The 16,260-nt window shown below is 41.7% G+C and overlaps 1 protein-coding gene and 1 pseudogene across 1 annotated transcript in view; both read right to left on the minus strand.

Moving 5' to 3' along the window:
* arhgef40 (Rho guanine nucleotide exchange factor (GEF) 40) overlaps positions 1–11,948 on the minus strand; it is a 45,694-nt gene extending 33,746 nt beyond the window's left edge. The window contains exon 1 of the mRNA XM_085350710.1: positions 11,708–11,948. Coding sequence (XP_085206836.1) covers positions 11,708–11,710 — 3 coding nt within the window. The 5' untranslated portion in view covers positions 11,711–11,948. The remainder of the gene's footprint in view (positions 1–11,707) is intronic.
* Positions 11,949–13,439: 1,491 nt separating this feature from the next.
* LOC146636099 (E3 SUMO-protein ligase KIAA1586-like) lies at positions 13,440–15,061 on the minus strand (annotated as a pseudogene).
* Positions 15,062–16,260: the final 1,199 nt, after the last annotated feature.

Raw genomic sequence — 16,260 nt, forward strand, 5'->3', positions numbered from 1 at the left:
TTAACTCCCTAATACTTAGCTGCACACACACACACATCATAGCACCGGGCAGGTCAGTGAGTTGGAGCATGGAGCACATAACACACTTGGTGTTTATTTTTGTTGGCATGGTAACCTGTAAACCGCCCCCCTCTCCAACTTCTCTTTTTCGCTCTCTACTTTAACATTTCCTCACTGATCCTCCAGCAGCTTCTCTTTCTATTTTATTTAATTTTTTACATCATCTCTATTTTTTTAACCCAACTTTCTTTCTTTCACCTCCCGCCGATTCTCTGAATGTCATCTGACAACAATTACATTGAGATTCTCTGCAACAGCCTGCATAGCGTGTTGAATATCTGCAAAAACCAAAGCAATAGACAGAAAGCAATAAGTTAAAAAAAAGGCTGAGGAGGGGAGAACAGAGTGTGTGGAAAAAAGTGGAGAACGAGAGAGAGAGCCAGGAATGAATGAGCTGGTGGTGTTGTGGGGGCTTTTATGGAAGAAGACCTAGGTTGAACTGTATTTCAGTATTATTTTTTGGGCTTGTTTTTGTGTGCAGAGGAGAGCTGAGGTTTAGCCACAAAGGAGGACAGAATGAGTCGTACAAGAAGGATACCATTTGAAATGTACCTCTTACACAACTTTTTGACTGAAATGCTCTCACAAAATGAAGCAATCAGTTTAAGAAAGATTAAAATATAAAGTCATATCTTATTTGCAACTGTTTTCGATCCAGATCTTGGGAAAAATAGTTGTGCTATTAACTAAAAGCAACAAGGAAAAGAAATGGTGTGGAAAGCGATTACTGTATCCTGCTTTTCAAATGCTGAAAATGAAAAACAAAGTGCATGTGAGATGGTCACAACAAGTCAACAGTATAACTGGGTGGAGTGCTGTTCTGCTGAGGTTATTCAGGGCTGCTCTGGACAGATGTTCGGTTCTGTTTCCTAACTAGTCTTTTGGCTAGAAAGATCATTTCAGTCTGTTTAGTTGAACCCCTGTACAGAGTGGGTGAAAAACTCGACTCTGAAAACCAGAGAGAAGTCAGACACAGACTGCATACGAACATGGCTGTAGTCACCGCGATGTCATGCATGTTGGTGTTTTGAAACTGGATATGACAATCGAGGGGTACACGTGACTGTTAAAATTAGGAATGCTGCAAGTTTATATAATAGCGTGTGGTACTTTGGGCTGCTCCTACTCCATTTCCCTGGGGGTCGCCACAGCGGATGGATAGCATGTTTGACTTGGCACAGATTTTGCACCAGATGACCTTCCTGACACAATCTTCCCATTTATCTGGGCTTGGGACCAGCACTAGGAGTACACCAACTCGTGACTCCCTCAGTTTGTGTCTCCTAATGGTCTCAAACCAAGGAACAAATGTTAACCACTACACCACGGAGCCCTGTCAGCTGGGAGGTACACCCATCCTCAATTGTACAATTGAACAATATAATGTTCACTTTATAAAATGAACATTTATTGCTGTAAAAAGACTTAGAATTGGCACAGAAGCCCCCCCACCGTAGGGTCTTCACCTATGGACCGGTCTTTAAGATGTCGCGGATAAATACAACAAAATAAAATGATACGACCAAGACAAAAACTGTGGCATTTGGTAAATATAATGATCAACGTGAATTCTCTGTGAAATTGTGTAACTTTATTAGCAGCGCCCTCCTGAAATGCGCCAACAACACTGAGAGTAACATCCTCCTCTCTGCCCCTTAATGCTCTCTGGTCGCTATAGTAATGCATAAATATTTCTTTTAAAATAACACACAACTACAACACGGGAAAAGACACAGGGAAACAGAGTTAACGATAAAAGAAAAAAGAAACCCTGAAAACCATAAATTTTACACCCGAGCCTCAACTCTCGTGGTCCGGTACCAAACGATGGATTGGTACCGGGCCGTTGCTTGGCGGTTGGGGGCCGCTGATATAAAGCACCTTGAGGTGACTGCAGTTGTGATTCTGCACAATTTAAGTAAAAAGGAGTTAAAAATGGGGGGGAAAAGTAAAAAGTGCTGTTTTGCTGTAGATGTATTTATAGTGAAACCTCTTTATGCAACCAGAGGCCAGTAGAAAAAAGAAAAGCAGGTTTAAGGCACAGCTGTGCTGGCTTTACTTTTTCAAAACACAGCTTAGATTTCCATGGGCAGAGCGCTCAGAGGACATGTTTGTTCACTGGTTTTCTTTGAATGAAGCCACTAAATCACCAACAGACTGTCATTTTATTATTTAGTTTCCAGAAAAGAAAATCTTAGTAGACTCAAGTGATATTTTCAGTCTTATTTGACTCAAAAAATGGAAAAGTGTCAGGTTATTAGAATTTCAAACTTTTTAGGCAAGTTAATGCAAGTCAAATAGTCTGTTTTATTACCTTAAACAACACTGAAGAATACACTGAATATTGGGTGTAATTAAATGCATTTAGACATGTAGACAAGGTTCGGGATGGCCTGCTTAAGCTCAAACCAAATGTAAGAATAGTGGCTTTAAATGTGGTCTGAGTATTTCAGAAACTGGACAATTTTCCCACACAACCATGTCTCTGGTTTACAGAGAATGATTTGAAAAAAGAGAAAATATCCAGTGTGCAGCAGTTCTCTGGTTGAAGAATACCTTATTAATGCCAGAGGTCAGAGGGGAATAGCCTGGCAGATAGGAATGCAACAGTAACTCAAATAACTATTTGTTTCAACAAAGTATGCGGAAGAGCATCTCTGAACACAGTAACAGAAGACCACGCCGGGTGCCATTTCTATCAGCAAAGAACAAGAAACTGAAGCTACAGATCACACAAGCTCACCAAAAATGGTCTGACGAGGCTACACATGCTACTTCAACATTCAGGTGGTAGGCACAGTGGTGTATAATAGTGTGTGGCACATTTTGGGCCACTTTGAAACAACATTTAAAAGTAGTGCTGTCATCGTTAAAATGATGTTAACGCCATAACCGTATTAACGTGGCAAATCTCCGAGTTACCGCAGATCACCACACTAACATGTTGACGCCGTGCAGCCGCACGCACGGGGTGATCTGCGGTAACTCGGAGATTTGCCACGTTAATACGGTTATGGCGTAAACATCCTTTTAACGGGATTAATGATGACAGCACTATTTAAAAGCCACATCGTGCATCGCCGTTCATGACCTCAGTGGACCCATCTTCTGACGGCTGCTTCCAGCAGAATTACACAGCGTGTCACAAACCTCAAATCTTCTCGAACAGGTTTCTTGAGCTTGTTGATGTGACCACTTTACCTGCACTTTTTCAATGTTAAAATAAATAAATTATAAAAAAATAATTTATTAATTGCAAAAAACACGGTACGACCAATTGTGTGCAGGATTTGTGCTGCCAAAACTGTCTTTGTATAACACAGGGTGTGTATTCGTTTATTCACGATGGTCAACTGTGGACTGTACTATTTTACAGAGCATGCTATAGTAGGTGTAACAGTAGTAAAAAAAAATAAAGGCTCAGACAGCCTTCTGGCTCACTGACAGAACATATTGAGTCTAGTAAAAGCACAGCAGGTGGTTCTGAGGATTGCAAGGCAACCCAGCAGTAACTTCCTCTTAACTGAAGCCCTTTTCAAACATCCCCACTAGACAATTCAACAAAACACTAAATTAAAGCAAAAACTAAAAGATGTCAGCTGAAAATCTTGAATGTTTTAATTCTTTTTTGTGTGCTTCCTGTAAGACACAAACATTTCAGTATCATTAGACTCACTGTAAATATTAGCCAGTAAGTGTGCTTAGTCTTTTCTTTGCAAAGCTTTTGTGCTTTGAAGACTCTAAAAGACGCAAATAGGAACAACTTAGCTATTTCAGTCCATCTGGTGCAATAGTGGCCTTTGGGGGACTTCTGCCAGATGAATCATTCACAGTGTGCATGCACCACTCATACTCTTTATTTAAATGTTGCTAAAAAAAAAAAAGACATATGAGCATCATATTACCTATTTGGGCATTAACTGATATTTAGTGGACAACGTGAATTCACTAGCTGACTTTGTGGCCGACTAGCTAGCCTACAATAATATTTAGTTTGAATGTGCCATGTGCAATTGTATACCACCAGCAACTTTTTTATTTATTTTTTTATTTTTTTAAACAGGCTTGAATCTCTTTGTGTTCACAGGCCTGTGCAGACAGCCTTCAACAGGATATACCACTGTTAACATCCACAGAATGGAATTTCTGTCTGGAAGCACAATTATTAAAAATGCACAGTGGAAATGATGTCTAACAGAGGCAGGAAAAGAGCAGCGCTGCTTTTCCACTAAACTGAAAAAGTCCTCGTTAAAAAAAAAAATCAATACTGCTTATTTTCCAGTAGAATCACTGAAATGATGAGTGTTTCTGGGTAAAAGGTGAACTATCTTCTTTTTAACTTTAACTCTTTTGGTACACACAAAGCAAAGCAACAAGGATACATTCGGTAAATCTGATTTGTTGCTGGAATCCAAGACAGTAGAAGACATTCATGTTAAACCTGCTGCCTCTGCTTTGAGGGACTTTAGCTATAATCCAATTACTCTTCAATTGGACAGACACTGACCTTGAAATACAGGTCTTATTTTATAAAATGCTACGTTTTCAACAAATGCAGTCAACTTGCTGATAACTGTCCCCATGGCAAGTTATTACCAAACAAAGGAAACCAAAAATTGATGGAAAACAGAAAATGAAAATAGCTTTCATTTCAGAAGAGCATGAATGGTCGTGCATATATTCGAACATGTACTGTATGTGCAGAAGGATTTTTGTGAGTCAGTTTTTTTAGGCTATATCGAATAATGACTGCACTGTAAAGCCTGATGAATGCTATATATCCACCAATACTTGTGTTCATAAAGCACTACACTCACCAGCCATTTGGTACATGTTGCCAGTAGTGGGTTGGATCGTTTCCGCCTTCCTCTGAAGCCACATCTTTGTGGCAAACATTCCCCAGAGTATCCCAGAAAATATCCCCCACACTATTACCCCATGACATTGTGTGAATTTTAGAATTAGTTTCCTTTTTGTAGCTAATTTAAGTGATAACTAATGCGGTCTACTGCTGCTGTTCAGAGATGCTCTTCTGCATGCTGCATTTTTAACAAGCGGGTATTTGAGTTACTGTTGCTTTTCTATCAGCCTGGCTATTCTCCACTGACCTCTGGCATCAACAAGTCCATTTCACCCAAAGAACTGCCCTCAGTGGATATTTTCTCTTTTTGGACCATCCTGTGTAAACCCCAGAGAGGGTTGTGTGGAAATCTGCAGTTTCTGAAATACTCAGACCAAGTCACTTTCAAAGTAATTTAAACCACCTTTCTTCGTCATTCTGATACTTGGATTGTCTGATACTTGGATTCAGTAGATTGTCATGCTCATGTCTCCAAAATGCTGCCATTTGATTGGCTGATCCAAGTTAACGAGCAGTTGAACAGCTGTACCTAATAAAGTGGCTGTGGAAATAGGAAATAGGAAATATGTAAGAGTACTAAAAAAAACTGAGGTTTGATAAATTACGAATGGCAATGTAGCGTATGCAGATGGGGGAAAAAGCACTACAAAAATGGTCGTGACGAGTCAGTGAATTTCTCTTTTTTTGTCAAAAACCAGCTTGTTTTGTGTTATTTCAAAATGCTTTCACTTGATGAACAGCAACCAGAAACACAAATACCCCGTCTTCTAACTACAACTTACAAAATGATGGGTGACATATTGCTCACTTTGTTTTGGTATTTTAGAGTCTGACATGGTTGAGTCATCTATAAAATCATGTGCTTTTTCAAGGCAGGACAGTCTGTTTAGTGTGCATCTGTATCCTCATGTTTGTACGGTAAAAAGTGGACACTGTGCGAAATTGGGGTCTGTCATTCTTGAGTCAGACTTCCTGTCTTTCTCTCCCGTACGGCAACTTGTCTTCCACCGATGACTGGCAAAGAGAGAACAATGGAGATATGCAGGAAGGGGTGTAGAAAAACGAGTGAGAACTCAAAAAAATAAGCCTGAGAGAGAAAAATAAGAGCCTGAGAAGTGGTTTCGGAGCTTATGACTGAGCGAGTTGAGAAACAGACTGAAAGAGAGACATTGAGAAGACCAGACAGATTTGCAGTGAGTGGGGGTTCAGACAGAAAGTGAGGGAAAAAAAGAGAACAAAAAAAGGAGGCTGACCAGTGGGAGAGATCGATGGCAAACAAGAGCAGCAGCAACCATGATAGAAACCAGATGTACATGAAGGACAGAGAAAGAGAGGAAGACGATAGAACAGGGAGGGGGCTTCGGTGAATGGAGGAGAGATAGAAAGTGACATGATTAGGAAGAAAACAGGAGAAAGATGCTGACAGGGAAAGAATGAGGAAAAAGAAAAAGTGAAGCGAAGCCAGCAAGGGAAAAAAGGCAGACAGACAAAAGGAGGATGAAGGGGGAAAGGGGGGAGGCCCAACATTGATTTGCTTTCTTAAATAAGCCTGTACAGCCAGATCTGATCTGACCTACTGTAGGTCAATCGGCTTCCAGGGATTTCTTATGGTTTGTTCTAGACTATTTAAGTGCTGAAGGAGTGTGGGCTGTTCTGAATTCATTAACTGCAACATAAAAAAATCACAAATATAAATGATTAGAATGGGAGTTTCATACATTTTTTTAAATCATTAGACTTCCAGGAATGTAGAGAATCCCAGAGTTAACAGCTTATGAGCATAGTAATACTCCTGTGGAAAAAACCCTGCTTTTCATGCCTCTCCTCATTTTTGTTTATGTTTGAGAAGTCTGCGCAGATGTCTGCTGAGCGAGGGGCAGGGGTTAGCACAAAGTTTGTTGAACTATGACTCTAGCCATCTCTGCAGGCACATGGGGTCACAGCTGACCAGTCTTTGAACTGAAAGATGGACAGAAAACTAATTGGCTGTCTTTTGTTTCTGAATTAACAAATTATATTTCACAAATTAGCCAACATTTCAGGGATATACGCATGTATCAGTCAAACAAATGTCCATCCATTTTCTGCTGCTTATCTGGGTTCGAGCCACTGGGCAGCAGTATGAGCAGATAAGCCCAGACTTCCATCACTCTAGCCATCTCTTCTAGGTCATCCAGGCGGACACCCAGTCCTTCCAAAACCCGTCGAGACACATTTTCCAGTGAGTCCTGGGTCTGCCCCAGGACCTGCCCTGGTAGGAATCGCTGGAATACCTTACCTAGGAGGCATACAGGTGTCCTGATCAGATGCCTGAAGGAAGGAAATTTTGAAGGAAACTAATTTCCGCTTGTATCTGTGATCCCATTCTGTCAGTCACTATCCAGAGCCTGTGACTTTAGGTGACAGTAGGAACAAAGCCTGGCTGGTAAACTTTCATGCTCAGCTCTTTCTTCACCAGGGTCTCCCATGACAAAGTGGAGGGGCCAGACAAGAAAGACTCAGACAACCCTATCACTTCACTATATCTCTAATAACTAAGAGATCTTAATGATCTAATCAATTACAGATCTAATAAACTAGAGATCTAGCGAACCCTTGCGGGGCAGGGTTACTGGGCCCTCACCCTGTGGTAGAGCATCAGGGGAGAGTATTTGGTGGCTTCGCTTTATCCGTAAGAAGCAACATTGATCCATCCCTCTGTGCACCCACCATCCACTGGAGGGCTGTAGGGGTTCGGCTCTTTGGGGATTGGCCTAATTTGTGAATGATTGTAGGCTCTGCCATTTGAACTACAGCCACCCAAAAGCAAATGCATTGATATCAACAATGACTATCATCATTTAAAAATCACATGCTAAATGATTCATAGCTGCATGGACTGTGAATTTTCTCGAGCATAGTCATTTACTCTGAACAAGTTCAGCACTGTTGTTAAGGTGGAAGCAGCACAGCAGTGCCAGCAGAGTGGGAGTGGTAAATACTATGTTGTCTAATGGTGAATGCTCTACACATAAGAATAATGCCACCTTGAAATGAAACCGAAATGGGGGGTTTTTCGGTTTCATTTTGTCACACAGTGGAAATTTGTATTTATCTTGTATATTGTTTTTATTCTGATTTTTAGTGTTTATTTATGAGTGTTTTATTTGCATGGTTTTTAGTGTTTTATGTGACATGGTTTTTATCCACTGTGGACTGGCTGCACATGGGACAAATTAGCTGATAGGGACCACCTGCTGAGGCAGGGGTGTGTCCAGAGGTGGCCTATCAGGACCATTGTTCTGGCCCCTATTTGTTATGTTGCAGGACACCGACGCGAGGGGAGCTGTGGCGGTGGTCGCATCATGGATTCGGGTGCAGAACGCAAGCCGGGCTGGGAAGTGATGGGCCAGCGGAAGGACAAGAAGATGGGTGGCTCTTTCTTGTCTGCTGAAGACAGGGCTGGCGTGGACTCTGCTCTAAAGGAGGAATTCCTGGCCTGCTGATGGACCCATACTGAACATGTGGCCTAATTATAGCAGGGGGGGTTTTAGTGAATGTAGAAAATGGTAGTTTTATGGGTTTTAGAATTGTTTTTAGTAGAGAGCAAACATTTTATTACATACATTTTAAGGGTGTTTTTATTTGTGCTCCCTGGCCTAGTAATAAACTGTTTCTGATCAGACCTGCTCCCTCTCTGTGCCCGTGGTATCTGACTCGCTTGCTCCCCCTTGTATTTTAAAGAATCTTTCTTTTTAGCGTGACATTCTGGCGCGACCGCTTTAGTGTCCGCAGCGCGTTACAATTTCAAGGTGGCATCATTCTGATCCCATATACACAAGGGTCCTTTTTTACCCAGTGCAACAGAATGGCAGCTCACCAGCTTAACTGCCCCTCCACTGATGTACAAACAGTGCTTTGTTATCATTTATTAACACTTAGTATAAGAGTGAAAATGAAAGGATGTCAAATGATTTGGCAACTATGTTTTAAATTCAGACTAAGAGCAAAATTAGATTAAAAAATGTGACACAAACTCTTATTAAGTTAAAAATAGCTAGCTAGATATTATAGTGACAGCAATTTTCTGTTATTGGGAAAGTCTATAAATATATCGGCACTATTCTAATCCTTGGTAAACTGTGATGTCAGCCATGAACACTTTGGGGGATAATAAATGTTCAAAAAAAGAAACCTGTTAACATAAACACCCGTTTACCTCTTCTTTTTTTTTTCTTTCCACGTCCACATCAAAAATGCAAATCTGAGTTTCATTAGCAGCTAAACACCATTTGGTTACCACCTAGTTAACATTTTGTCTGCCATTTGGTGCAGAAAGCATGCAGTGGGTTTTATTGGAGCATTCTGGTGTGGCTCTGGGTCCAAAAACAGAAACAGTGAGCTGGACGTTTCTAAAATGCTCACTACAAGAAAACTGCAGACTTTTTAAGCCTTCTGCTCTATGTTCTTTGGTCTAATATTAATACATATTTAAGCAAAAGACCACAATTTTTATCATTTATATTATCGCGGAAAAAGCTAGATTGGTGATTATGAAGTTGGATAAAATGTCCAATAAAAATGGCCCAAACAGCAAGCTGCTGAGCTGAAAAGTAGCCATCCTCGGTCTGTATGCACTCTACGTGTCAGAAACTCTGAACAATCACAGGAAACTTTGTTTGCTGTGATTGACAACATGATTCTGTCCTGTCTGGCTCTTTCTAGTGCAGTTATCTCCACTGAACTGGCACTGCAAGCATGTTTAAACAAACACAGAAAATGGTTTGCTATAGCTTTCATAATACTGTACATATTTTTCTTTTTTTCCTTTTTTTTGATGGATTGCCTTGCCAAACTCAAGGACTGGTACATCCCATTAGTTTCAAAATCAGAGATTTCTGGGCAGAGGGAATGGAATTTTCACAAGGGAGCCCTGCTGTATGTGTTTGAGTGTGTGTCACTTTGTGTTTGCTGATTTATGTTAGCGCCTATGTACATGTGTTTGTTAGCAGCCTTGTTTGCCCCTGAATGGGAATGCACCCTCATTGTCCACCTTGTTAGGTATTCAACTGTTGGTCAGCGTAAATATTTTTAATCAGCCAAGCAAATGGTAGAAACTGACTTTGACAAGATGGAGTTTTAAAGTTTAGACTGAGCATCAGAATTGGGGAGAAAGGTGATTTAAGTATTTGAATGTTGATGTCAGACAGGCTGGTCAGAGTATTTTAGAAACTGCTGATGTACTGTTATTTTCCCACACAGCCTCTACAGAGAACAGTCTGAAAAAGAGAAAATATCCAGTCAGTTCTCTGGGTGAAAATGTTTATGTCAGAAGTCAGATGAAAATGGCCAGAATTCTTCAAACTGTAACAGTAACTCAAATAACTACTCATTACAACCACAGTATGCAGAAGAGCATCTCTTCAGCAGCAGAAGATTACGCCAGAAGCTACACCATGTCGAAAAGCTCAAAGCATCTCAAACTGGTTTCATGAACATGAAAGTAAGTTCACTGTACTCAAATGGACTCCAGTCAGACACACACAGTCAGACAGATCGCAATCCAGTAGAGCATCTTTGCGATGTGGTGGAATGGCAGCCACATCATGGAAGTGCAGCCAGCAAATCTGCAGCAACCATGTGATGCCGTCATGTCAACACGGACCAAACTCTGTAAGGAATGTTTCCAGCAACTTGTTGCACCAATTTAGAATTAAGGCAATTCTGGAAGCAAAAACGGCTCCAACCCAGTGCTACAAAGATGCAGCTGATAGAGTATCCAGTGAGTGTCCATGCGCAATCACGTTTTTGGTGGGCTGTTTGTTACATAAACTCTTATGAGCACAGTACTGTGGGAAAAGTTTGATTTCTCTCCACGTAACGCTTTACTGTGACTCTGTGTTTTCGTGTGTACATCTGTTACTGTTTTCCATTCTAAACTGTCCCAACTGGGGATCGAGGAGAACAAAACTGCACAGCACATGTTCGTCCTTCCCCGAGGTCCATGCCATCCCTTGTTCCTCCTTTCTCTGCTCCCTCCCCCTTTTCCCCTCTCTCCAGCTTTTTCTCCCAGGTCCAGTGTGGAAAATGCAGCATCACTGAAACCACCACCGCTGCTCTCCAAGTCTCCTAAAAAAAAAAAAAAAGTAACCCTACCCTTCTCTTTTATTCTCTTCCTTCCCTGCACAGCTCTCCCTTTTTTTTCTGCTCTCTCTCTTCCTCTCCCTGCCAAACTGCTCCACCCAACTCGCAGAAGTTGAAATACAGTCACAGACTTTCTTTGTTAACTTGGCATCCTCTTGATTTAACTTCTCATCAGACACATTTGCATGTGTTTGCCATCTCCCAGTCTGTCTGCCTCTGTATGTCACTGATCAGACCATAAGTGGGAGGAGATGGTTAGTCAAACTCCCAAGAGATGCAACAGAGGACTCTTTTCACTTTAGAGGCAGTCCCTTACTCCCTCCGCAAGTCGGCCACAAAAATCACCAACGTCACACATTTTAAATCGTATCATTATGATTTAGAGCCATTGGGATCTAAGCTGAGCGTTGTAACTGCTGACTAAACATCTTCTCAAATCAAGAGCAAGCCTTTGTCAGAGATGAATGAGGGATCCTTCTTCTTGTTCAGTTTAAAATGCACATGTGTGATCATCTATGCACTAGTCATGCATTCAAGAAGTAAAACAAGATCATTTATATCCATGGGCATAAAAGTTACACAAAAACATTGTGACAATGACGACTGGTCAATACCAGTAAAGATTTCTACACACAAAAACAAAAAACAAAACAGGGGACTTACCATGACTTCAGTCAGGAATTCCTACGTAGTCTTCGGGTCCTTTCCTGAATTCATTTCCTCTGCGCATTCTCCGCAAAACTTTCTCTTTGTCTCAGTTACAATAATCAAGCTGCAACTCCTTTACTTTATAGGTTCGTGTCCCCTTCAAAGCTCGCCTTCTGTAAGATTTCGGCACTTGAGGAGCAGCTCTCCTCCCCTCTCTTTCCCTTCCACTTCCACACTGTCTCGCTGTATTTCCCAGCCTGGGAATGTCCGAGCTGCACTGCTTCTCCCACCCCTCCTCTCTCCTGCCCGGCAGTCCCACGCACCCCACACCTCCCTCTCCTCTTCCTCCTCTCACCTAACAAGAGAACTACAGTCCCTCTCTCTCCTCTCAAACTTTCCATTTCCCCCAGTGGTAACTTAAATGAATGCACAATGAAAAACCGTTACCCCACCCAGCCACCAGCCACTAGAAACCTCTGATGTTTTATTGTGAGCTTCTATTCTAAGGGCAGATAAGCTAAGTGAGTCTGTGTGCAATCAAATGTAATCTCATGGAAAAGTGTGGGCTTCTCATCGAAAACACTCAGATATTAAATGGAAGCGTACGCACATGTTCAGTGCATCACTGAGGGGAGAAATCCCACCCAGCTGCCCTCCCCTTGACACATAAGCAAATGCCAGTGCAATTTGATAAGTGAGTCAACAAATAATGAAAATTCCCAGGTAGCACACTGGCAGCTGAACCAGTGGGCTCAGTTTAGGGCCCATCCTATGTACAGTTCAAACTTTTAGGGGGGCTCAGCTCCCAGTCAATGTAGGTGTTTCACATTTGCAAACCTCAATTCATTTGGATAAACTTTACAATGCTACCTTCAGAAGCAAACTAATTTGTCAGATGGCCTATTGCAATGTCCAAGAATAATTCAGAGTGAATAATCAGGGATTTCAATACAATCCACCCGTTTTAAGGTGGAGCCTTTAATTATCAAACCCGAGGCAAAGGCTCAGAAGTTAAAGAAGTATTTGTGGAAAAGTGGATACGATGAGAAACATGCACAACATTATTTCAGTCTCTTAACCACAAACCCCATGATATACAACAGCATTATTCAAGTACTGACACTGGAAAATCTCCCTGCCACTTCACAGACTTGCACACGAAGTAAAGTGGCAATAGAGTTGTTTTTAAATGAATAAAAAACCCTCCGTCTATGCACACTCAGCACAGAGCATCATGTAGCACATTTTCACGAGTGGAGAATACATTTGTAGCTCCTCTTCCTCTGTCTCTTCCTCACATCCCCCGTGAGCAGTGCTTTAAGTGGCCCAAAAGAGGTGCCGGTACTCTATTCTTTTTCCGCCTCCCCTGAGGTAACAACAACTATATTTAATGGGTTTTATATACAACAGTCAACAGACAACCTTATACAAAATAATAAATCATTTTATTAGTTTGTGGATTTGCTTGAGCTAGAAAGAGCTACTGAACATAAATAAAATGTGCAAAAAGGTATTGAAATTTTTTTTTAACAAAATGTACACAAAATAAATTATAAACTAATTTGTATTTTGCTCTCTCTCTTGAGTCCCTGCTGGTATCAGCAGCAGCACTTGTAAAGTGTACCTGCAGAGCTTGGTAGTTCTCCCATACATGCTTTCACTGTTCTCTCACTTGAAGCAACCCAACGCACTGATAAAACACGGCCTATCACAAGGAGACGTTGTCCAACATTGTGATCACTCTCGGTTAACTCCCTTTGGTTTTTTGGTGATGCGAGAGGGAGTAAAGCTGATCTAAGAATATTTTAAAGTGGTTGATTCCTCCTACCTCCTTCAAAACATCACAAACTGCCAGTTCCAGTCTGTGATTGGAACAATGCCAGACAAACAGGTAAGGGAATTTGGAACAAAGCTGCGCAGCAACTCCTGCTTTCCTCCCAAGCATCACTGAGGCTCCATCACAAGCAAATGCCAACAAATGTTCCTGTAGGTAGTGAGGGTCAAAGCCATTATTATGAAGACATCCTAACAGTGCTTCAGTGATGTCCTTTGCTGTGGTCCCCTGCAGCTCAATCAGTTCAAAAAATATTGTGTCTGGATTTTCAGTGGAAATAGCTGACCGCAGGCACACGACAAGCACAGACTTTCCACTTATTGTAGTGGATTCATCAGTGAGCACACACAATTTTCTTTCATTCATCACTATGTCATTGACTACCTTCTTTTTCATTTCAGCTGCAATGTGATCCAGTATATTTGCACATGAGTTATTAGAGTGCAAAACTCTGCCCATCTTGACACCATTTAAGACTTGCAACTGGACATCTATTGGCATGTCTGTAAAGGGACGCCCATGCTTGCCAATCTTATAAGCTGCTCTAAACACATTGAAGTTGAAGCGTAGTCAGCCTTTCTCATATCTTCAATGTGTTTTTGCATTGTATTTTGTGTTGCCTTCTCTTTTATTTCAACTGCTTTCTTGTGATAAATTGAGTCTCTGTGCTCTTTTATTTTCTTTCGTAGTGAGTTTTGTTGTGCAGCCTTGTCCCTTCCAAAAGACGAGATTAAGCACCCACTCCACTCCTGCGACACTCTCTGCCCTTGCTGCATGTCCACGCGAGCACAAACTTGACTACACACACTACAACCCAACTTTTGATTTCTGCTGATCAGCCACTTGTAATTTGTGGAGAAATACCGGACTTGTGCTTGGGACCAACATTCTGGCCACTCATGCTCGCTAACGCGGCTGTTGTCATCGGTAGAAATGGTGTCATTCTCGTCCTCGTCGTCGCAAAAAGTGCCGTCGTCCGCGGCTGCGGCACTAGTGCAGCTTTCATTAGCTTGCGTCTGACCTGCAGCGATATCATTCTGGCTCGGTGGGGTGTCAGCCAGCGAGTCCTCTGATTCTGACCTTGTTCTTTTACTACTCAGAGTCTGAAGCCAGGAGAGCATATTAAGTGTTCATTGTTTTTGTATTTTAACCGAGCAGCTGTTTGCGCGTTTTACACACCCTCTCCGGACCACGTTGAGTTGTTGACATGACAACGGCAAAAGCGACGCATGCGCTTTTCACTTGTAAAACACATTGGTGTATGGGTAATGTAGTCTCTGCTCTCGGTGGGACGAATTAGGAAGCGTGCTTGTGAAGGGCGCTCTGAAAAGCGGCAGCGCAGCCAAACGATTATAACAGATGTGCAAATGAGAGTACCGGTACGCTAAAAGCACGTTCTGGGCGCATGGAGAGGTGGCGGTACTCTCAAGAGCTATATTTAGAAGTGGCGGTACTGAGTACCGGCGCGTACCGGCCCACTTAAAGCACTGCCCGTGAGGCCTTGTTTGTTGTTGGTACTTCTGTTCAGCTAACATGTCGTTAATTTCAGACACTTTGCAGCATCTATTTTTTAGTCTTTATTCTTTTCTCTCAGCTTTCTACCTCCAGCTTTTCACTACTTCCACCTAACTTTTTCTACAAGCTGAGAAGGTGTGGGAGGAACCGGTTTGCATTAAGAGATTTGATTGGGCAATCCAGTGTCAGTAATGAAAATGAACCAATAGGCTGTTGTACAGCCGGTGCACATTGGCCCACAGGGAAAGGCCCTGTATGGCAGATAAGCAGCCCACGTGGGCCCAGCCTACAGTACTTTGATAACCGAATAAGAGTTTAATTCAAATCATGCTGCATCTAAATTTAAAGTTCTCCCTAATACGAATCTCTCTATATAAACTTCTTGACTCAGAGTCATCCAGAACAAATAATGCTGGATATATAAACCACTATAGACCTGCCGGTGATTAATTAAGCCTATAAATCATAATGGAGGTTATTTCTCCCCCGAAGTTTATTCACTTTGAGGATGAGCAGAATGAGCTAAATTAAAAGTCAGCTTTGTTTAAGGTTTGGATCACATTTTAGCTTTGAGATGACTCACAGTTTCTCATATGTTTTTACTGGATCTTTTCACTGAAAAAAGCACCGCACTGGTGGTTTTACTGTGCTTAATTTAACCGTAAGGGTTTGTGTTATGGATCGAGGAGGAACGATCTCAACCACTGCATCAGCGCCCCCCTGTGTTGTGTGTATGATATTGCAATTATGGAAAACCAGACAACGATGAGGAGCAAAGCGACACTGTACTGCCAAAGTATTCTCTCATGTGCCTTCACATGCACATGAACTTGAGTGACATCCCATTTTTAATCCATATTGTTTAATGTGAACATTTAATATTTGCAGCTAAAACAGCACCAACTCTTCTGGAGAGGCTTTCCACCAGGTTACAAGTGTGTTTATGGGAATTTTAGATCATTCGAGCACGTTTGTGAGGTCAGACATGGATGTCGGAATGAAAAGTCCTGGCTGTGCTCTGACTAATCCCAAAGTTTGTTTCTTTTTTTCTTTTTTTAAGGCTTTCAAGTGTTCCACACCAAACTCACTCATCCATGTCTTTATGGACCGTTTCTTGCCCACTGCTGTGCAGTCATGTTGGAACAGCAGGGAGCCATCCTCAAACTGTTCTCACAAAGTTGGCTGGATGAAATTGTCCAAAATTGTCTTGGGATGCTGA

The sequence above is a fragment of the Diplotaxodon limnothrissa genome, linkage group LG3, assembly GCF_057381915.1.
Source record: "Diplotaxodon limnothrissa isolate DT_005_m linkage group LG3, D_limnothrissa_male_GT1.1, whole genome shotgun sequence".
Lineage (NCBI taxonomy): Eukaryota > Metazoa > Chordata > Actinopteri > Cichliformes > Cichlidae > Diplotaxodon > Diplotaxodon limnothrissa.